Source organism: Fringilla coelebs (assembly GCF_963513975.1).
Source record: "Fringilla coelebs genome assembly, chromosome: 6".
Lineage (NCBI taxonomy): Eukaryota > Metazoa > Chordata > Aves > Passeriformes > Fringillidae > Fringilla > Fringilla coelebs.
This window is the reverse complement of record NC_140034.1, coordinates 4,746,967-4,764,730: the sequence shown is the minus strand read 5'-3', so window position 1 is coordinate 4,764,730 and position 17,764 is coordinate 4,746,967. Positions and strand designations below refer to the sequence as shown.

The following is a 17,764-nucleotide window of genomic DNA, read 5'->3' as shown; positions in this document are numbered from 1 at the left end:
GGGCAGCCACAGCTCCTGTGGGCAACCTGTGCCAGGGCCTCACCACCCTCATGGCCAGGAATATCTTCCTAATAACCAACCTAAACCTACTCTCTTCCAGTCTGAAGCCATTCCGCCTTGTCCCATCACTCCATGCCCTTGTAAAAACCCCCTCTCCAACTTTCTCTCAGCTCCTTGAAGCAGTGGAAGGCCACGATTAGGTCACCCCAGAGCCTATCCTTTCTTTTCTGGCCCAGCAATCCAAATTATCTCAACCGTTCCTCACAGCAGATCTGCTCCATCACTCTGCTCATCTCGGTGGCCTCCTCTAGACTCGCTCCAACAAAACCAAATTTGTAGGACAGTTCCTTTTGCCTAATGCGGTCCTTTTCCTCTCCCTTTTTCGGGATTCTGTTGGTGTTCAAGCCGCTGGCAGAAGAAAGCCCCTTTCGGGTGTCCTGCGGACTCGGCATTGTCACAGCGCAGCGCTGCGCTCTCCTCCGCGCTGCCGCCTCGAGGTGGCAGCTGCGCAACCCGCCCGGAGGGTTAAAAGGGAATATTTCCCATAAAGAAAATCACTTTTCTGTGCTCGCCCCGAAACAGGCAGCTCTCAGCTGAATTAATCCCCGCGGAGCGCTTGGGAACATTGCAAACATAAAGGAATGTGTCCTGCAGCACAAACACTGCGTGGCTCCGGCACGGAGCAGCACGCCCAGCTAATACTCTGCTCCCTGAAAGCCAAAATGCCTGCCCAGACCCCTGCAGGGACTCGGATTTCAGCTGGACCCAGGCAGATCTCGACAGCAGAGCATTATTATTTTTAATTGGTCATAAAATAAGCACTCCTTTGTGTCCCTGCATTGGCTGGCTTAGTCTGTGTACTTGCTTTTAGGTCTCCCTAATCTCTACAGGCTAACTGAGGCACAGACCCATTCCCTCCTCACAGAATCAGGGAATTGCATACTTAGGGCCAGCTTTAGACCTTCTGGAGACCACAGAGTGCTTCCCACCCCTTCCCAGCTCAGGGGTTCAAGGGGATCCCCCTATCAGCTCTCTGAAGGGAGAAAAAGGATGAAAGCCTCCTGCCTGGGGTTATGCTAACAGCTGAATCTGGTTCCTGCTGCAGGATTTTGGCTCAATTAATTTCAATGTTTCCAAAACAAAATGTGTATTTCTCTGCTCTTAACCATCCTCAAGGTGAAAAATGAAACCACTGGTAGTTTCTGGCGCATTGCTGTTTCGTTCTAAAACACAGTGGCATCCCAATTTCATATGTTATCCATAGGAAAGACCCCAAAAGCCTCTGTGGTGGGAGCTTTCAGCCCCTCTTTGCTCTTTTAGAACATGCTCTACAGGGAGGGATGGACTGGCAGTACTGACACTTCGCTTCTTTAAAACCTGTGGATTTGGGGGTTCAGTTTAACCTCAAGTTTTGAAAAGCAAAAGAAAGCTGCAGTTTCTAAAGAAGTCCCTCTGGGTATATTATGTGTGTGAACAACCATATTTATTTATGCATGTGAACAACCACGTGATTCAGATGATGGAGGCTGGACTCAATGATCTTGGAGATCTGTGTTTGATTCTCTGTTTTTGTGAATCTGTGAAGCTGAGGGTTTAATGTCAGAGCAGGGCTTAGGGTCAGCCTGCTTTGGGGTGGTGGGTCCAGTGCCTTTTTTTATTGTCAGCCTAATTTTGTAGTGCAGTTTGTAGGATGGGGGGGGAAATATCCAAGGGAACTGACAGATGGTTCATGTTTTAGCTGAGACTCCAATATGCACGTGGAGGGCTTCCTCAGCACTTTATCTCTGGGGAAATTGTAATGTGTGATGCACCTTGGCATTACAACATCGATTTTGTTGAAGGATATGAAGAAGAGCAAGGGCTGTGCTGTGATTCCATTATGGATGTGAGCACGGGTCCTCCTGGGCTGCATTCCCAGAGCAACTGCAACGGATTCCAGCGACCTTGGGCCAGTCAGCAGGAGCCTGGTTCTACTCTGAAGAGTGAGTGTGTAAAAATGGCATTTCCTACTCAGCAGATCTGGGCTCTGTGTGCTCTCCAAGTCACATCTGCTGACTTTGGTGACAAAAATAAGTTCTTATGGTTTTCCTGCTCTGTGAGCACTTCAGGAACACGAGGGCTGGGAAGCAGAAGCTGGATCCCGTGCCTCCTTGTAGGATTGATTACTGTAAATCCCAGCCAGCAGTGGGGCTGCACTGGCACCACTTGGCCTTGCCCACCTTTCCTGTTAGTGCCAGCTGTGAGATGCATGGAAGAAAGGAATCCAAGTAGATTCTCCGGACTGAGTTTCAATTGCAGTTGACATTTATCAGGCTTGCAGATGGAGGAAGAAGAAATCTGTTCATCCATAACATGGTTACATTCAAAATAATTCATTGGCCACAAACTTTTTAAAAGTGGAGTTGTTTTAAACAAACTTCCCTCTCTGTGGCAGGGGATGCTGTTCTCACTCTCCCTGAATTACTCATGGCTACTCCATTCCAGTGATTGCTGATAGTAGGAAGAGAGGGTGCCCTTAAAGCAGATGCTACCAGCTGGTGTAAAGGTGAGTCTTGTGATGGAGATGTGCACTGATTTGTGTGCTGGATGTCCCCAATATTCAATTTGGGAAAGTCATTCAGCAGCAAAATTAACGGCAACTATTTTAAAATTGCCTTTACCTTTCTGTGGCACGTCCTGACATACTTAGGAGAGCTGATACATCTCCTCACAGGTGCCAGGAGTAGCAGCATAAGGTGCAGCATTCTGCTGTCAGGACAATGATTTTTTAGTTCATTTTATACAGGCAAAATATATCTTCACATAAATTTTTATGTGACCTAGTCTCTTAATTAGGACGTGCTGTTGGTACTTTTTGGGTTCTGCAATAAGGCAGTGACAGGAATATCCCCTGTGAAAGAAATCTGATGTATCATTACATTGTACAACAGAGCCAGCTGCTATAATAATACCAGATTTTACAAGAGGCTCTTACAAAAATTAGGTATTGTTATTTTACAGAAGAAGTGGAGGCTGAGAGCAGTGAAATTCAGTTTGAAAATCCTCTAAAAAGGCAGAGCTGGGAATGGGATATGAGTCCCACTCTTTCCCAGCTACGCTACCTGCATGGAAGAATGAGCCTGCTTACATCCAAATTTAGACTCTGACTTCATCTCAGGTGAGAAGTTCTGAAGGACAAGACAAATAGAGGATTGTACTGAAATGTCTCAACCCAGAGCAAGAGTGAGAGGGGAGAGGAATGGAATTTCTTAACTTGCTGTGGAAGTGGGGCCTGTTTTGCTTGGTTACAGGTATGCTCCATGGCGTACTGATCTGAGTTAAAAATCAGTATTTCCAACTAACAAACCATAGAAAGGAATAACAAAAGAGTGCTCTCTGATGATTTCTGATTTCTGCCTCTTTCATCATGCCTCTTTCTTACAGTCTGCAGATATTTTTGTTGATAACGCAGAAGCCTCTGATTTTGGCAGGTTATGCGGGGAAGAGAAACTTGCAGCATACAGGGAATGTGCAATTTTAGGCAGGGAAAAAAACCACAGATAACCAGCTATTTTGGTTCCAGTGCTTAGGAGTGAAATATTTAACCTTGAGAGGACACAGTGCCAGTCTGGGTTGGGAGTCAATGGCAAGGGGGAAGTGAAAACCTCTCCAGTCTATTAAGTGCTCTGCATCCTTGGAGAACACTAAATCATCCCTTACACACGCTTTACATTTTAAGTAACTTTCGCAATAATTGTAAAGGTTAGATAGGAATGGGACTGAGAACAGTCATAGAATCACAGAGTGGTTTGTGTTGGAAGGAACCTTAAAAATCATCTCGTTCCCACCCCCTGCCATGGGCAGGGACACCTTCCACTGGAAGAACCCTTGTTCTGAATCCCAGGCCAGCTCTTAGGGGAAAATTGTGCAGCTGCTGAAGCCCAATGCCTGGACTCATCCCTGGGCTCTGATTTCTGCTGGAGTGGTCCCTGTTTTCCTGCCCCTTTCCCCACACACAAATGACTGAACAGCTTGGGAATCAATCCCAGAGCCACCACAAGGTGCAGTGCTGCTCTTGAGAATTGATTTTGGTCTCCTGGAAAATCCGGCTGCCCCATTAACTTGGGAGGTGGCACCTCCTGCATGGCTGAGCCACCCCCTCTTCTCAGCCAGAGCCCTTGGCCAAAATGAATTGGCCAGGACAGAAGTTGAACATGTGAAGAGTTTTGAGTCCCTAATCTGGGAGTTAATGGTGTTTAAAACCAATGAAAAGCACAGCTCTTACCTCTTCCTTCCCTCACATGCCATCTCCCCTAGAAGAGAGAGGAAACATCCTTCCTTTTCACACATTTGTATTTTATTTATGAAGATGCCACAGCACTCAAAATATTGATTAATGAATAATTTCCCTAGATTTTACAGTTCAGAGAGGCAAAGCCAAAAGGGACTTTCTTCATTGTTTAAGTGACCGCTTCCTCCCCCAAGCCTAACTCTGAAGTTCTTTATGATGCCTTTTGTCACTGGCTGTCTTTATTGCTGACACAGGCACTTTGACACTTTATTTTCAACTCATGCAGGGGTTAGCAATATTTCCCTGAAAAAAATGCCCTAACTTGCAACAAATCTGTTTTTTGAAAGTTTTAATATTGGATGCACAGTGCTACAACCAGATGAATTGGGTTGGATCCAGTTTGGTTGGAATCCAGTAGAAAACACAGTTTCCCTAAAATCAAACAGATAAAACTTTTGGGTGTGTTTAGAGACACAAAGAGAGCAAATCACTAACATAAATGTTATTACCAGTAGCACAGTGAACGGAATAAAATAATGACCAATTTGTTGGTAAGGAATATCTCCTTTTCTTTCACCAGTTCTGCTGTTTATTGAAAGAGCTGAGTGACCTGTGACAGCAGACCTTCATGCAGAATAAAAAAGTTGATTTTGTAATTTATCATAACTGGAAGGTTCCCTAATTTCCTTCATGTGGTAGAGCATGTTCATTAGGAAGTCAAGATTTTAACTCACCTCTCCTACACCTTCCCACTAATCCTTCCTAGCAATTCCACACCCACAAAATCCCCCCACCCCAGTCATTGCCTCCTGTGAGAGATCATTATTTCTGGTCTCTCCTCACCTGTCCCTGCCCAGCTCAAATTCCTTGCACCTGCTGCAGCCCTGCCTGAGAGGGACTATAAAACCCTCTGTGTGCAACAGGGGCCCTATGGTGCCCCTAGCACTGGGGTTAGGGCAGCAAGAGGAAGCTGAATTTGTTCATCTTTGGGGTTTGGAGGCAAGGTATGGGCTTCTGAGTTGCTCTTTGGCAAAGTGATTTGATGTGTGAGCCAGGACCTGATGGTCTAAAGGTTTTTGTCTCTTGTTGGTTATGGGGGTTTTATTGGAAAAAAATAGCTGGGAGGAGGAAAGCACAATAAAGTTGGTTACCCTTCTCTGTACTGGCCAAATAGGTGCTTAAAACAAAGCACCAAAAAAGGGAAATTGACTAAAGCTCTTCTAATTCAGATGTTGTTATTTAAGAAGCTGTTCTCCTTTGCAAAAGGCGTATTAGGGGAAGGTGACCTCTGCAGCTAAAAACACTGGAGGACAATCTGTAATAGATGGAAAACTACTAAAGGGTGCCTTAGGCCTTGTTTTTACAGCTCCTTGTAAGCAAAGAGCGGCATCTCCTCGGGTCAGGCGCTGAGGAAGAGTTGGGTGCGGGGACCGAGCGCTTGGATGCTCAAACTTCCCTTTGGAGAAGCAGCAAACGCCAAACGCGGCTGCGGGCGGCCCCTCCCGGGGGCTGCGGGTGTCGGGGAGCACGAAGCCCACCAGAGGCAGGCGGGGGCCGGCGGTCGGGCGGAGCGGGCCGGCCCCCGACACCGCCCGCCGGTGGGCGGCCCGCTCCGCTCCGCCCGTGCGGCCGCGGGGCTGGGGGAGCGCGGCGCCGAGCACCGGGCGGCGGCGGCGGGAGCCAGGTGAGGCCGGGACACACACGCACACAGCCGGCATCGCACCCCCCGAGCCACGGTCGCCCCGGGGTTACGCGTTTTGAATCGATTTGTGGCTTTTTCCGACGATGCTCGGCTGCCCGCGGGGCAGCGCATCCTCGGCGCGGCTCTTTGTTCCCGGCGAGCGGCCGGTCCCTGCAGCCCCGGGGGATGGGGAAGGGGCAGCGGGGCGAGCGGGCGGTGCCGTCCTGCCGGGATGGGGGTCCCGGTGGGCGTCCTCGGGAAGTCTTTGGTTTGGGGGCGGGTGTGTGTTTGTCGCGGGGGTGGTTTGGGGGTGACCGCAGCTGTCCCTCTGTCCTGCTGCGGGCCTGGGCAGGAAGAATCCCCGGGCGGGTGTTCGCACTTGATCCCCTGCCCGGTGGGGAAAGAATGCAGTTGTGGGGTGTAAAGTCACCTGTAAATATGACTAAGGAGGACGGGGAGACGGAGCTGTGCGCGGCAAGCAGGCGTGCTGGCTGTAATCAAGCCTTGAGCCAGCCCTAATTCCCTTCTCTGGACCCTTAGCCAGAAGGGCCGGACAAGGTGCATTTAATCTGCTCTTAAACCTTCACCTGCACGGACTCACGATCCTCCAGCTCTCCTGTGCGGTGTTTCTGTCAGCGTTAGGTGAGGCGCTGAAATTGTGGAGCGTTTCTTGCCGATTGGAATCCGAGCGCTGTCCCTGTGCTCCCAGGCTGGCTGGGGAGCGGCGTTTCTGTCCTTCTGCTGCTTGGAAACTGCTGCACCCTTTGGCCTCATTCTTCAACGCCCCCTCCTCCCTGTCTTAATCCCTCAGGAATTCGCTAGACCTTAGACTTTTGTGGTGCCGGGGACCTGGCACGGGTCAGAAGCCACGGGGAACTATGCAGCTTTTCCTGGCAAATCCAAGTAGGGATTTCCATAGGTGGTCCGTGTGCCGTTCCGAACAAAGCAAGTGATCGCTTGGTGGCTGGGGGAATAATGCCTAAAACATGTCATGTCTCTGGCTCCTCAAAGAACTCCAGCTGGAATGCCGAGGCTGGAAGCGGAGGTGATGTATTATGTATTAAGGTGCCTCACTGGGACTGGTGGGAAGCTGGCCATACAGAATATTAATTTCTTATTTGTTTGCTTTTAAGGATGCATCCTCAAGGGTAGGTGTAGATGTGCCTCTCTGCTGTGTGCTTGTCTCGACATAATTTTTCTCACCTGACTTTGAGTCGGTGGCTGGCATAGAGTTGTGTCACTGCTGGGATTTCACTGGGCTGTTGGAGGTGGTCGAACTGGTCGAGGTTCTGCTTACCTGAAGTGTGTGCTGGAAGGGCGTCAGCCCCCCAGTTCACTCCGTTGAACTGGGCAGGGACCTAAAGCGAGATGAGACGATGGCATTTTTCTCGGCTTCTGCACAAAAGTAGGAGTTGGAGCTCTGCAGTGTATTATCTGCTGCCTTTTGTATTCAGCACAAGTAATGAGGCTTGGATGGCATACATTAGCACCCTGTAACAGAGCACTTGACGGCTGGCAGTTGTTTGACTTGTATGTTTTGGCTAAATCTTCACATTAAAAGATTTGCTACTTTCTTGTCCGGGTCTCTTACGAATTCTCAGTGAATTTTCTCAGTGAATTTCGGAACTGAGCACACCCAGGACTGTTCAGGCAGCCCAGGCTGGCACCATGCTTGTGCTTGGAGGTGTGAGGAGCTCTTCTCAAAGGCGAGGCAGATTTGGCTGGGGCTGACCTGTTCGTCTCCTGCTCTCTGCTTTATGATGCATGCAGAGTGTCCTCCCTGTGTCAGAGGGATTGTTAGAGCAGAGTTATTAATTCAGGGGAGTTTAAAACTTGGTACTTTTTTTTTTTTGTACTGTTTCAACAATTTGGGTAGAAACATAGCCATAACTTGTCAAAGACAGAAAATAACAGCTTTTTTTTTTTGGGGGGGGGTGGGGGGAGGCGGGAAGGGGGTTGTTTTCTCTAAGTAAGCTGGCTGGGTGAAGCTCTTTAAAAGCTCTCGGAGGGAGTAAGTGCACGCAGCTGGGACAGAGGGGGAGCTTAATCCTTTGCAGCATGTCTCCACAAACCACTGGTCCATGCAAGGAGCAGCTATTGAAGGAGAGACATCTGCTCTGCTCTGTGCTGCTCCCCTGCAAGCCTGCTCTGCTGGAGTGACCATAACAGGCTGGGGCTCCTTCTGAGCTGGCTTTTGTTGGGCCTCCCAAGAGCTGATCTCAAAGAAGTCTCCAGAATTCAGAGGGGTTAATGGTTTAATAACTACTGCAACTGCTAATTGTATGGAGCAGGCAAGCAGCCTGGCTTAGAAAGATCCAACTGAGTCTGAGACTGCCTCAGCTGGTGACCAATTTATATTTATTGTCCTTCAGCTTCCTGACTTCCCCACTGTGGTAGATGGTTCTTATTCTTGTGGGTAGCTCCTGGAGATGTCCAGTTTTGGCCTGTTTTCAGCCTAGCAGCTCTTTGTGTGTTTTTTTCCAGCCTCCCAGGTGTTAAAAGTTATTATTTTCCATGCTGAAGATAAAGCTCCCTGGCTGCCTGCAGTTGCTCTGCCTTTGCGGCTGGAGGAACTGCATCTCCTGGGATTTGTTGTTATTGAGTGCAGGGGAAGTAGCTGGCACCATCTCTTGCCCTCAGTGTGTGCTTCCTATTGGAAGCAAGGATTAGTTTTCCACTGAGAGCTTGGCCAGTGCTTGGCAGCTGCCTCCAGGGCTTCAGCTCTGAGGATGCCAGGTGAAATCCGGGGACAAGGAGTTCCTGTGGTATGAAATATTGAGTTACTACCTTCAAGCTGCTCACAGGAAAGCTCAGCCTTACTACAGAGGAGGTGCTTGGTCAGGGCAGGGTGTTCCACCCTGGCTGGGGCTGGAGAGCAGGCTGGCTATAAAAATAACCAGATGGGAAGATAAATGTAACTGGGTGCAGCTTGAGGAGCAGCCTGCTCTGCAGCCAGGTACCTGCAGCTTCTGCATTCAGTGGAAGTGCTTCAGCAAGGTGTCAAACTCTGCTTAAGGAGATAGCCAGGTCGCTGCTGTTCATACACTCTCTAATCCAGCCTCTTCCTAAAGCTAAGTAGATCTTAAGCCCTGACTAATCTTCTTTGAAGTGTGAACCTGTGCCATTATCCTGCAGCAAGCTCTGGGCCACTATCTGCTGCTTTCACTGAGTGTGAAGGTCTAGGTTAGCTTGCATCTGCCTGTTGTGGATTTCCTGAGCAAATAACTCTCCAATATGGGTTTTGCCCTATAGAAATGTAGGATTATGACCAGCAGGGCTTTTCAGATTGGCAGAAACAATATGAAGCTGCCCTGAAGGACCCCAGGAACTCTTTTATCAGGCTGGTATTGAGTGTCCCTGTTATCTACCCCCAGAAGGAGGAAAGGTTCTAGTAAATATGCAGTAAGTTTGTTGGGAGGAGATGAGCATTTTGGTTCTTCTGCTAACCACGTCCTGAATATCGTGGGCTCTTTGAGAGCCTAGCGCTAGAAAGCTACAAAATATCTGTACAGATGTGTATATACATATGTATAATCTATATGACTGCAAGAGAAGTGCTTTTTCAAGTGCAGCTGGAGTTCTGTTTATGTTTAAGCACTGCTGAAAGCATTTGTGCCACCTAAATGCTCCTGACTTCTTCAGAAGCTGTATTTAAAGCCAAACTATCTTTTAAATAGAGAAAATCCAACTTCTTCATGTTTCAATGTGCCTGCTCTTAACAGGCAATTGCTAAAGGGGTGTTGAGGTGAACATGATTTATATTCATCTGCATGGTGAGGCAGATGCATGTAGTTAGGCACCAACAATTTAACTTGCATAATATATTCTTAGTGCTTTTTAATTACAAAAGTACACAAGGAATTAGCCTGGGAAAAGAGCTAAATATTGTAATTTTCTGCTATTTTTTTTAGGGAGGGGATAGAGAAGATAGATGGGTGGCCACCCATCCTTCAGAGATAGAAGATGCTAAAAATAAAGTGGAAGGTGTTTAGGCTGATGAAGAGCTTTTTGGTGGCTTCTGCTTGTCCCTGAGCACCTGGTGCATGTGTGTGAGCTGCTGGAATAATTCCCCATCACAGGCCAAACTGCTGGGATGAGGCTTCAGGGAGCATGGAAAAAATGACTCAGTGTGCCCTGAAGGCTCAGCCAGATGCTGGAGCCTGCAGTGGTTAATTCTGAGCTGTGTTGCTGCACTCTGTGGGTACAAATGTGAGTGACGCTTCTGGATGAGCAGTCTGGGTGGGGAAATGAGGAGTGTGGTGGGTTCAGGGGTTTATCCTGGTGCCCATGAGCAGTGAGACTGCACAGGGTGACCACTGCTGCTCTTTGGAGGACTGAGGGGTGGTTCTGACAACCCCAGCCTCTTTCCTTACTGATATTTGTTATTCCTGCAGCCCAGAGGGAAGAGAAGTTCACTTGGGAATGATAAAATTTCACCTCATTCCACCCCCTGCCATGGGCAGGGACACCTTCCACTATCCCAGGCTGCTCCAAGCCCCATCCAGCCTAGCCTTGGACACTTCCAGGGATCCAGGGGCAGCCACAGCTTCTCTGGGTAACCTGTGCCAGGGCCTCATCACCCTCAGTCAATAATTTATTCCTAATATCTAATCTAAACCTAGGTGAAAAGACATTCCTCCTTGCTCTGTCCCTCCATGCCCTTGTCCAAAGTCCCCCTCCAGCTCTCTTGGAGCTACTTTAGGCACTGGAGGATGCTCCAGTGTGTCCCTGGAGCCTTCTCTACCATCTGACTCTCTCAGCCTGTGTCTGTAACAGAGGTGCTCCAGCCCTGTGATCTACGTGGTGGCTCTTTTGGACTTATCCAAACAGGTCAAGCTCTTTCTCACGTTGGGATTCCCAGAACTGGAGGAACACGTGAGAGAAGGAACTTGAAGCTGCTGATGGCTGGAGGCCCTTGCAGGAGGGCTTGTCTGTGCCCCTGAGCAGCTGCCAGATCTGCTGTGACAGTGGGATGTTTGCTGTGTCATGGCACTGGTGTGGCCACTGAGTGGGGCCTTGGGTGGGAGGGTCCTCTGCTCTGGGATGCTCTTCTGCTCTGGGATGGTGGAGTAGCGAGCCCAGGGCTGAGGCACATGCCCAAGGGAGGTGGCTGGGAGCTGGAGCTGTGTGCCTGGAGGCAGCAGAGCCTGCCAAGGGCAGGCTGTCAGCTGGCTGCATCGCTGCTGGCCTCCAGGTTCAGTGCTCTCTTGGAAACCCTCGGTGATTCTGGACATGAAACTTTCTGGAAGTGCCTCCGTGGTGCAGTGCAGCATGGGCACTGTGCTAATGCTGCAGTGCTGCTCTCTGGGCTGGAGCTTCCTCTGTGGGGCCAAGGAGCTCAGCCAGGGCATGATGCAGCCCTAAAGCCTCCTTGTGTGGCTCTGGTGCTGTGTTGTCCCCCACAGACCCATCAGGTTCTCTGTGCAGGTTCCTTGGTCTCCTCCTGTGCCAATGCACAGAACAGGGCTGGCCAGGACAAACCTGAGACTTCATGGCCCTGACAAGCATCATTTTTGGTCTTGGTTCAGGACTAAAAAGTTGATCCACACTATTGCTTGCAGGTCTGATGCCTGCTGGTAGAGCATAGCACTCTGCTGCTGGGGTGAGAGCTGGGCAGGGTCTGTCCTGGGCTTCAGATCAACATTTGATTTTTTTGTCTGGCACCTTCAGGTAGGGTAGGCTGAGAAGCATAAAACAGATGGGGGAATTCATTGCTTGGAATGTGTGGGAGGGGTCTGCTCTCAACTGGCCATAGTCTTGGTCTCCCATTATTTAAGGCCCTGGGTCTGTGGTTGGTTATGGGTTGTGTAATCTTGGTTCCTTTTTCCCCTTCTAGGTCTCTGGATTTGTCAGCCTTGCAGGCTTCTGGACACATCTCCTCTCAGCCATGAGGAGATCAAAAGGATTTAATATCTGTGTGCTCACCTGCAGCATCCTGCTCTTGTCCTCCAGCCTGCTGTGCCTGGCTCAGCCTCTGGAGGAGGGGGATGTGACAAAGGTCCAGCATGGCCCCTGGGCAGGGAATGGGCTGGAAGATGAAAGGACAGCCATGGTGGACTTGAAAAACAACCTGGGCCCTTCTGAGCAGACAGTTTCTGAAGAGCCCTGTGCAGTGTCAGCACAGCCATCTGGGACACCCTTGGATGAAGCTTTCACTGCAGAAGGAGAAGCACCCCCTGCCAGCCTGAGCCATGTTGTGCCCAGCAGCCAGGGCCTGGGGGGTCACCCCTCTGCTGGGCATGAGGAGGAGCTGGTTCCCACTGAGCCACAGCTGGAGGAGGATGAAGCACTCAGGGCCATGCTGACCACAGCTGTGACCACGCTGAGCCCTCCAGTCCAGGAGGAGTCTGGTGGCCCCGTCGGTGAGGCCACAACCGAGGGTGGTGTGGCAGTGGAGGCCAGTTCTGCTGGCCCCTCAGCAAACCCCCTTTCTGGGACCACTGTGGAGGAAGAGGAAGCAGAGAGCAGCTCACACCCCTCAGCTGTGCCCCAGCCCACCCTGAGCCCCAGCTCTCCCAGCTGGGAAGCAGCAAGTGTCATCCCAAGTCCCCAGGCTGCAGGTGTGACCTCTGGGCTGGGAATGCTGAGAGCCCGCACAGGGAGCCCTCTGAGATCCCTGGCTCCACCAACATCTGTGGCTGCCAAACCTCCCCTTGTGGCAACTGAGGCCTTCCCTCACCCAGAAGCTGGGACAGGTGTCACACAACAGGAGCTGCCCACTACGGCTGGCACTGTCACCATCCCCCCTATGGACACCGTGCCACCTGACTGGGATGACACCAAACTGGGGGGCATCAGTCAGCAGGGCAGCATGTCCCATGAGGAGGTGACAGAGGAGCTGGGGACAACAGAACCATCCCAGAGCACCCAGGAAGGTGTGGGGGAGGAAGAGGATGCCACAAGAGCAGTGCCCTCCCCAGTGTCCCCTCCACCAGCGCCTGAGCTTGCCAAGGAGAGCAACTGCACAGTGCCAGTGCAAGGGGAGGAGCTGCCAGCAACTCCCCCAGGCAGCAGCACTGCTTTCCACCCTGGGAACCTGTCAGATGCAGGCACAGCTGATCTTGGCTCACTGGAGAACATAAGTGCAGTCACAGCAGAGGAGGAGAAAAGCGTCCCTCCGTCACAGCCGGAGGCTGCTGTGGTGACAGATACCCAGCCTGAGCTCTCTCCTACTCTGGAGAGTTCATGGGAAGGTAAAACTTGCCTGTTACAGACACTTGCCTCTCATTTTTGGGATTTAAAGTGAGCTGTGCCAGCAGCCTGTGAGCCACTGATGTCTTAAATGCCTTTACAAGGTGCTCAGGTCTGTGCAGAGAGCTGCTGGCCCTTGTGACAGAAACTCCTGGGGCTGTCTCCTCGCCCCATGGTGAGGCTGTGGCTGCCCAGTGCTTGTCCCCACTCTTACCTGCAGGCAGAACTCCTCCTGGGCAGCCTGCCACAGGCTGATGGTGTCACCTTGCCCTGCACATACCTCCAGAGATGGCACCTTCAGCCTCACAGCAGTATTCCTATTTGGTGTTTAAAATGTAAAGGAAATGCTAAAAAAAAAAAGGCAGGTCAGGTGTTGGGCATGTTTCTATGTTGATGAGGACTTTTTAATTGCTGGGCATCTTTATTCTTCCCTCTTTGGCTGCAGATACAAAAGGATGATTTCCCTTCACTGCATCCAAAAGACCTAATTTTTGCTGTAAAAGAAAGGGAGCTAATTGCAGGCTGGTGCTGTAACCTGACTGATTAATTTCTAGATTAATTTATAAGCACTTGACTTGTCAGCAGGCTGCCTCTCTGCTGTTTCCCAGATGTTGGGGAAACAACACTGTCTATTAAGACTTGTTCCACAAAAATCAACCCTTCTGCATAGCTGAGGCTTCAGTGGGAGCTGGACCCTGAGGGCTCGTCCTGCTGCTGGCCCTGTGGCTCTGGAGTTAATTCACGGAGTTCTGTTCCTTTCATATTGCTTCAGATGTGTGCTCTGCTGCTGTCAGCTGCCCTGTGAGCCTGCCCTGATGTGTGTTCTTGCTGTAGGTGCTGCTGAGGAGGTGACAACAGCTGCCCAGGAGGCTGCTGCTGCTGTGTCAGCTGTGACAGAGGAGCCTGGTGCCACCCAGGGCGCAGGGGCTGCCAGCTTTCCTCAGGAGAACAGCGGGGAGGACACCCAGATGCTGACAGCTCCCAGTGCCACCCAGGTGCTGCTGGCAACTGGTGCTTCCTCCACAGGGAGCCCTGTGGATGCAGAAGGTAGGATTCTGCTTCAAGGACTCAATTCTACACAGGATGGGATGGTACATCTGGAACCAGTGTCACACTGCAGTCTCAATGCAGCATCCTTGTTTAAGTGTGACAGTGATCACAAGGGTCCCAGGATGAGGGAAGAGATGAGAATTTTGACTCTGTTTCAAAAGGCTTGGTTTATTATTTTATGATATATATTATATTAAAACTATACTAAAAGAATAGAAGAAAGGATTTCATCAGAAGGCTGGCTAAGAATAGAAAAGGAATTAATAACAAAGGTTCAGACTGACTGAGACAGTCTGGACAGCTGGACTGTGATTGGCCATTAATTAGAAACAACCACATGAGACCAATCCCAGATCCACCTGCTGCATCCCACAGCAGCAGATAATCATTGTTTACATTGTGTTCCTGAGGCCTCTCAGCTTCTCAGGAGGAAAGATCCTAAGGAAAGGATGACTTTTTTTGCTAACCTTCACTCCTCTGCCTCTAAGCTTGAGCTGCCACTGCTTTCTGCCCCTGCCATGAGATCCACCACACTGGGATTTACCAGCATATGGATTTTTTGCCCCAAATAAATAGAGTGGAGGTTTAAAAAAAAATTCCCCAAACCAAACAAGCCCCTACCTGTCCTTGCTAGCAAGCTGCCTTTAGCTTTAGACACTTGAACAATTTTTGATTTATGGAGGGAGAGTTCTTACTTCTGGAACCCAAGGCAGTCACAGATTGCTGATGCTCAATCCAGAGGATGAAAATGTTCCATCAGGGTCCATGGGAGCCAGTGGTGGGGGAAGGACCCCTTCCTGCAGGAGCCTGGCAAGCCCTTGGCTGTGGAAGCCTGCAATGATATTCACTTCCACTGAGGAGTGGGGGTTGTTCTCAGGCTGATGTAGCTCATACAGAAATGCTTTAAGCAGTCATGTTCATGTAGCTGCTGCCTGCTGGTTTGGTGTCACCTTGGCAGGTGCATGTTGGAGCCTGTCTTCCTGACAGGAGTGGAGCAAGGGCTCCCTCAGCACGAGGCTGACTTTGAGCTGGAGTGTGTTTCTGTAGTAGTGAGGACCACTGTCATGAAAATGCTGCTAGGCTGCTTTGCTTGCAATTCTTGTGTTGCAGGGCATCAAAAGAAGAAAAGCTGTTTGCATTGTATCTCTGAATTTAGGGTGTGTTTGTAAGGGGTAGAAGGTTCTTCTGGCAGATTCCACTAATTGAATTTGCTTCTGGGATTTAATTATAAATTCAACCAACTTTTATCTTTGTAATGAACTGTTAGATTTGTCACTTGGCTCAGTTCTCACCTGGTGGCTTGGTGCTCTGATCTTGCAAGGTTGTGGTGATGAGTAGTCCTTAAAGCAATGGAATTAAAACCTTTAAGGGTTCCCCCCTCATTAAGGGGAACCTCCTTTGCTGGATGCCCTCGAGGAGAAAGTTTCCCTACAGCAGAGTCATGTCTCAAAGGAAGCAAAAGCTTAGTAACTTCCTTTGAGTTAAATTTTCATTAAAGAGTTTCTTGGGTTTTTATGAAATCTTGTTATGCTGAATGGTTGTTGTGTGGTATTTTCAGGGTGGCAGGAAGGAAATGATGAATCTGATTTCATATTCTTAAAAGGCTGATTTATTATTTTATGGTATTATATTAAAGAATGCTATACTAAACTATACTAAAGAATAGAGAAAGGTTTTTCGTTGGTATCTCATTAAGTCTATGACTCTGGAGAGAGTCCTTTACAGAGCTGGACTGCGATTGGTCATGAAGTCAAAACAATTCACATGTTGGATAAATAATCTCCAACCTCATTCCAAAGTAGCAAAACACAGGAGAAGCAAATGAGATAATATTGTTTTCCTTTTTCTCTGAGGCTTCTCAGCTTCCCAGGGGAAAAATCCTGGCAGAGGGATTTTTCAGAAAATGTGACAGTTGCTGTTTCCTGTCTCCTATAGATCTCACAGATGGCATCCTGGTCACCAGTGAGAAAGCTGTCCCAGCCCCTGGTGGGATTTCTTCTACCCCAGCTGGACAGACAGAGGAGCCAGCCAGCAGAACTGTGGTCCTGGTAACTCCAGCATCAGTGGCCTCCTCTGCCAGGAGGACAGCTGTCCCCTCTGCCAGGAGGACCAGCACAGCTGGCACCTACGGGCTGGACCGCCTGGAGTCTGAAGGTACCCCTGGGCCCCAGGGGCAGGGGGCCTCCTGTGGAGTGCCAGCCCTGCCCTGACAGCCCCCAGTTTGTCTGTTTGCCTCACACCTGTGTGCACATCTTGCTGTTCCCAATAAAGGTGTTGGACAGCCTGTGCTCTCTCAGGAGGCACAGGAAGCAAGCAGTGAGCAGTGTCCTGGAGGATGCCTGAAATTCCAGTGGCTGTGGTGGGTGGGGTGGGTTTTCTCCTGGCTGGGGAGCAGCAGTGCTGGTGCTGTTGCAGCAGGGTCTGGCTCTGCACACCTGTAATGCTGGTGTGTGCACCCACTGTGCCAGGGAACCCCACCAAGGGGTGCTGAGGCAAAGCAGCTCCTGCCCTGGAGCTGGGCTGCAGCTCTGATCTGCCTTCTGTTCACCTCACCCACAATATTCCTGCAGAGAGCTGTTCCTTGCTCCTTTTCCTACTTGAACTCCTCTCTGCTTGCTCATCCATCCAGTTCTGTGCTCCAGTCTCTGGGCTGATACCACCTGGCAGGAATTAATCTTTCTGCTGGTTTTTGCTCCCCTTCCTTTATCTTGACCTTCTCTTGCCTTAGTGTTTTACTGCAAAGGTTGGCAGCTCTCCAGGGGTGGCACTGCCAGATGGTATTTCTCCTCTGAGTAGAGGTGGGGTGCTCTAGACAACAGCTCATCAGCATCTTTTCTCTGCAGGAAGCAATAACTCTCTCTCCTGTGGAGTTTAGAGGGCAGCAGAAGCTGGGAGTCTTCCCCACTGCATGTGCCTGGCTTGCTGCTGGCTTTGAAGCCTTCCCTGAGCTCTCTGGGACTCCAGCTGCAGCATTTTGCCCTTGCCAGGATGAATCTTGGCAAGGCAGGGATGTGGGGCTAATGGGAGAGTGGCAGCAGGGGAAGGAGAGGTCGTGTGTGTGGGGAAAACCTGATCCTTCAGGCTGGGAAATAAGGTCTCTGCTCAGCAAGAGCAGTGTGATTCAGGAGGCTAAAGTGTTTTATAGCCCTCTGGGATCTCCTTTAGAAGCCTGGGTTTCTGCATGGGAAGATAAGAGGGATTTCAGTTTCAGCTGAGCATTGGTCTCTCTCAATTTAATGAGACCTTCTGCACAGGCATTAAAAAAAAAAATCTTTCTGCTCCAATACAGGACTGATGCAACTTTCTTGGTTTTCTTCTGCACTCTGTTTGCTCTGCTCTGGGCTCCTCTAAAGGCAAATGTGGGCTGTAGCTGAGGACTCAAGTGGAAATCTGGGGTTTTTGGCTCTGCAGGTGCCTGTTCTCCAAGGAACATGAGGCTCTTTGTGCTGTGTGCATTTGACAACTGGCACAGCTCTTGTGGTCTAAATCTTTTCTGCTCAGCCTAGACCTCTGTGCAGGGAGCCAGAAGGTTCCCTGGTGCTGGGGATGATGAATCCACATCTTGTAAAATG

At 50.0% G+C, this 17,764-nt stretch overlaps 1 protein-coding gene across 1 annotated transcript in view; it reads left to right on the top strand.

The window, feature by feature from the left end:
* Nucleotides 1-11,838: 11,838 nt before the first annotated feature.
* Nucleotides 11,839-17,764, top strand: part of ARMH4 (armadillo like helical domain containing 4) — a gene marked incomplete at both ends in the record, with an annotated part of 53,191 nt that continues 47,265 nt past the window's right edge. Inside the window, 3 exons of the mRNA XM_084208637.1 lie at nucleotides 11,839-13,144; nucleotides 13,977-14,189; nucleotides 16,128-16,346. Coding sequence (XP_084064763.1) covers nucleotides 11,839-13,144; nucleotides 13,977-14,189; nucleotides 16,128-16,346 — 1,738 coding nt within the window. The remainder of the gene's footprint in view (nucleotides 13,145-13,976; nucleotides 14,190-16,127; nucleotides 16,347-17,764) is intronic.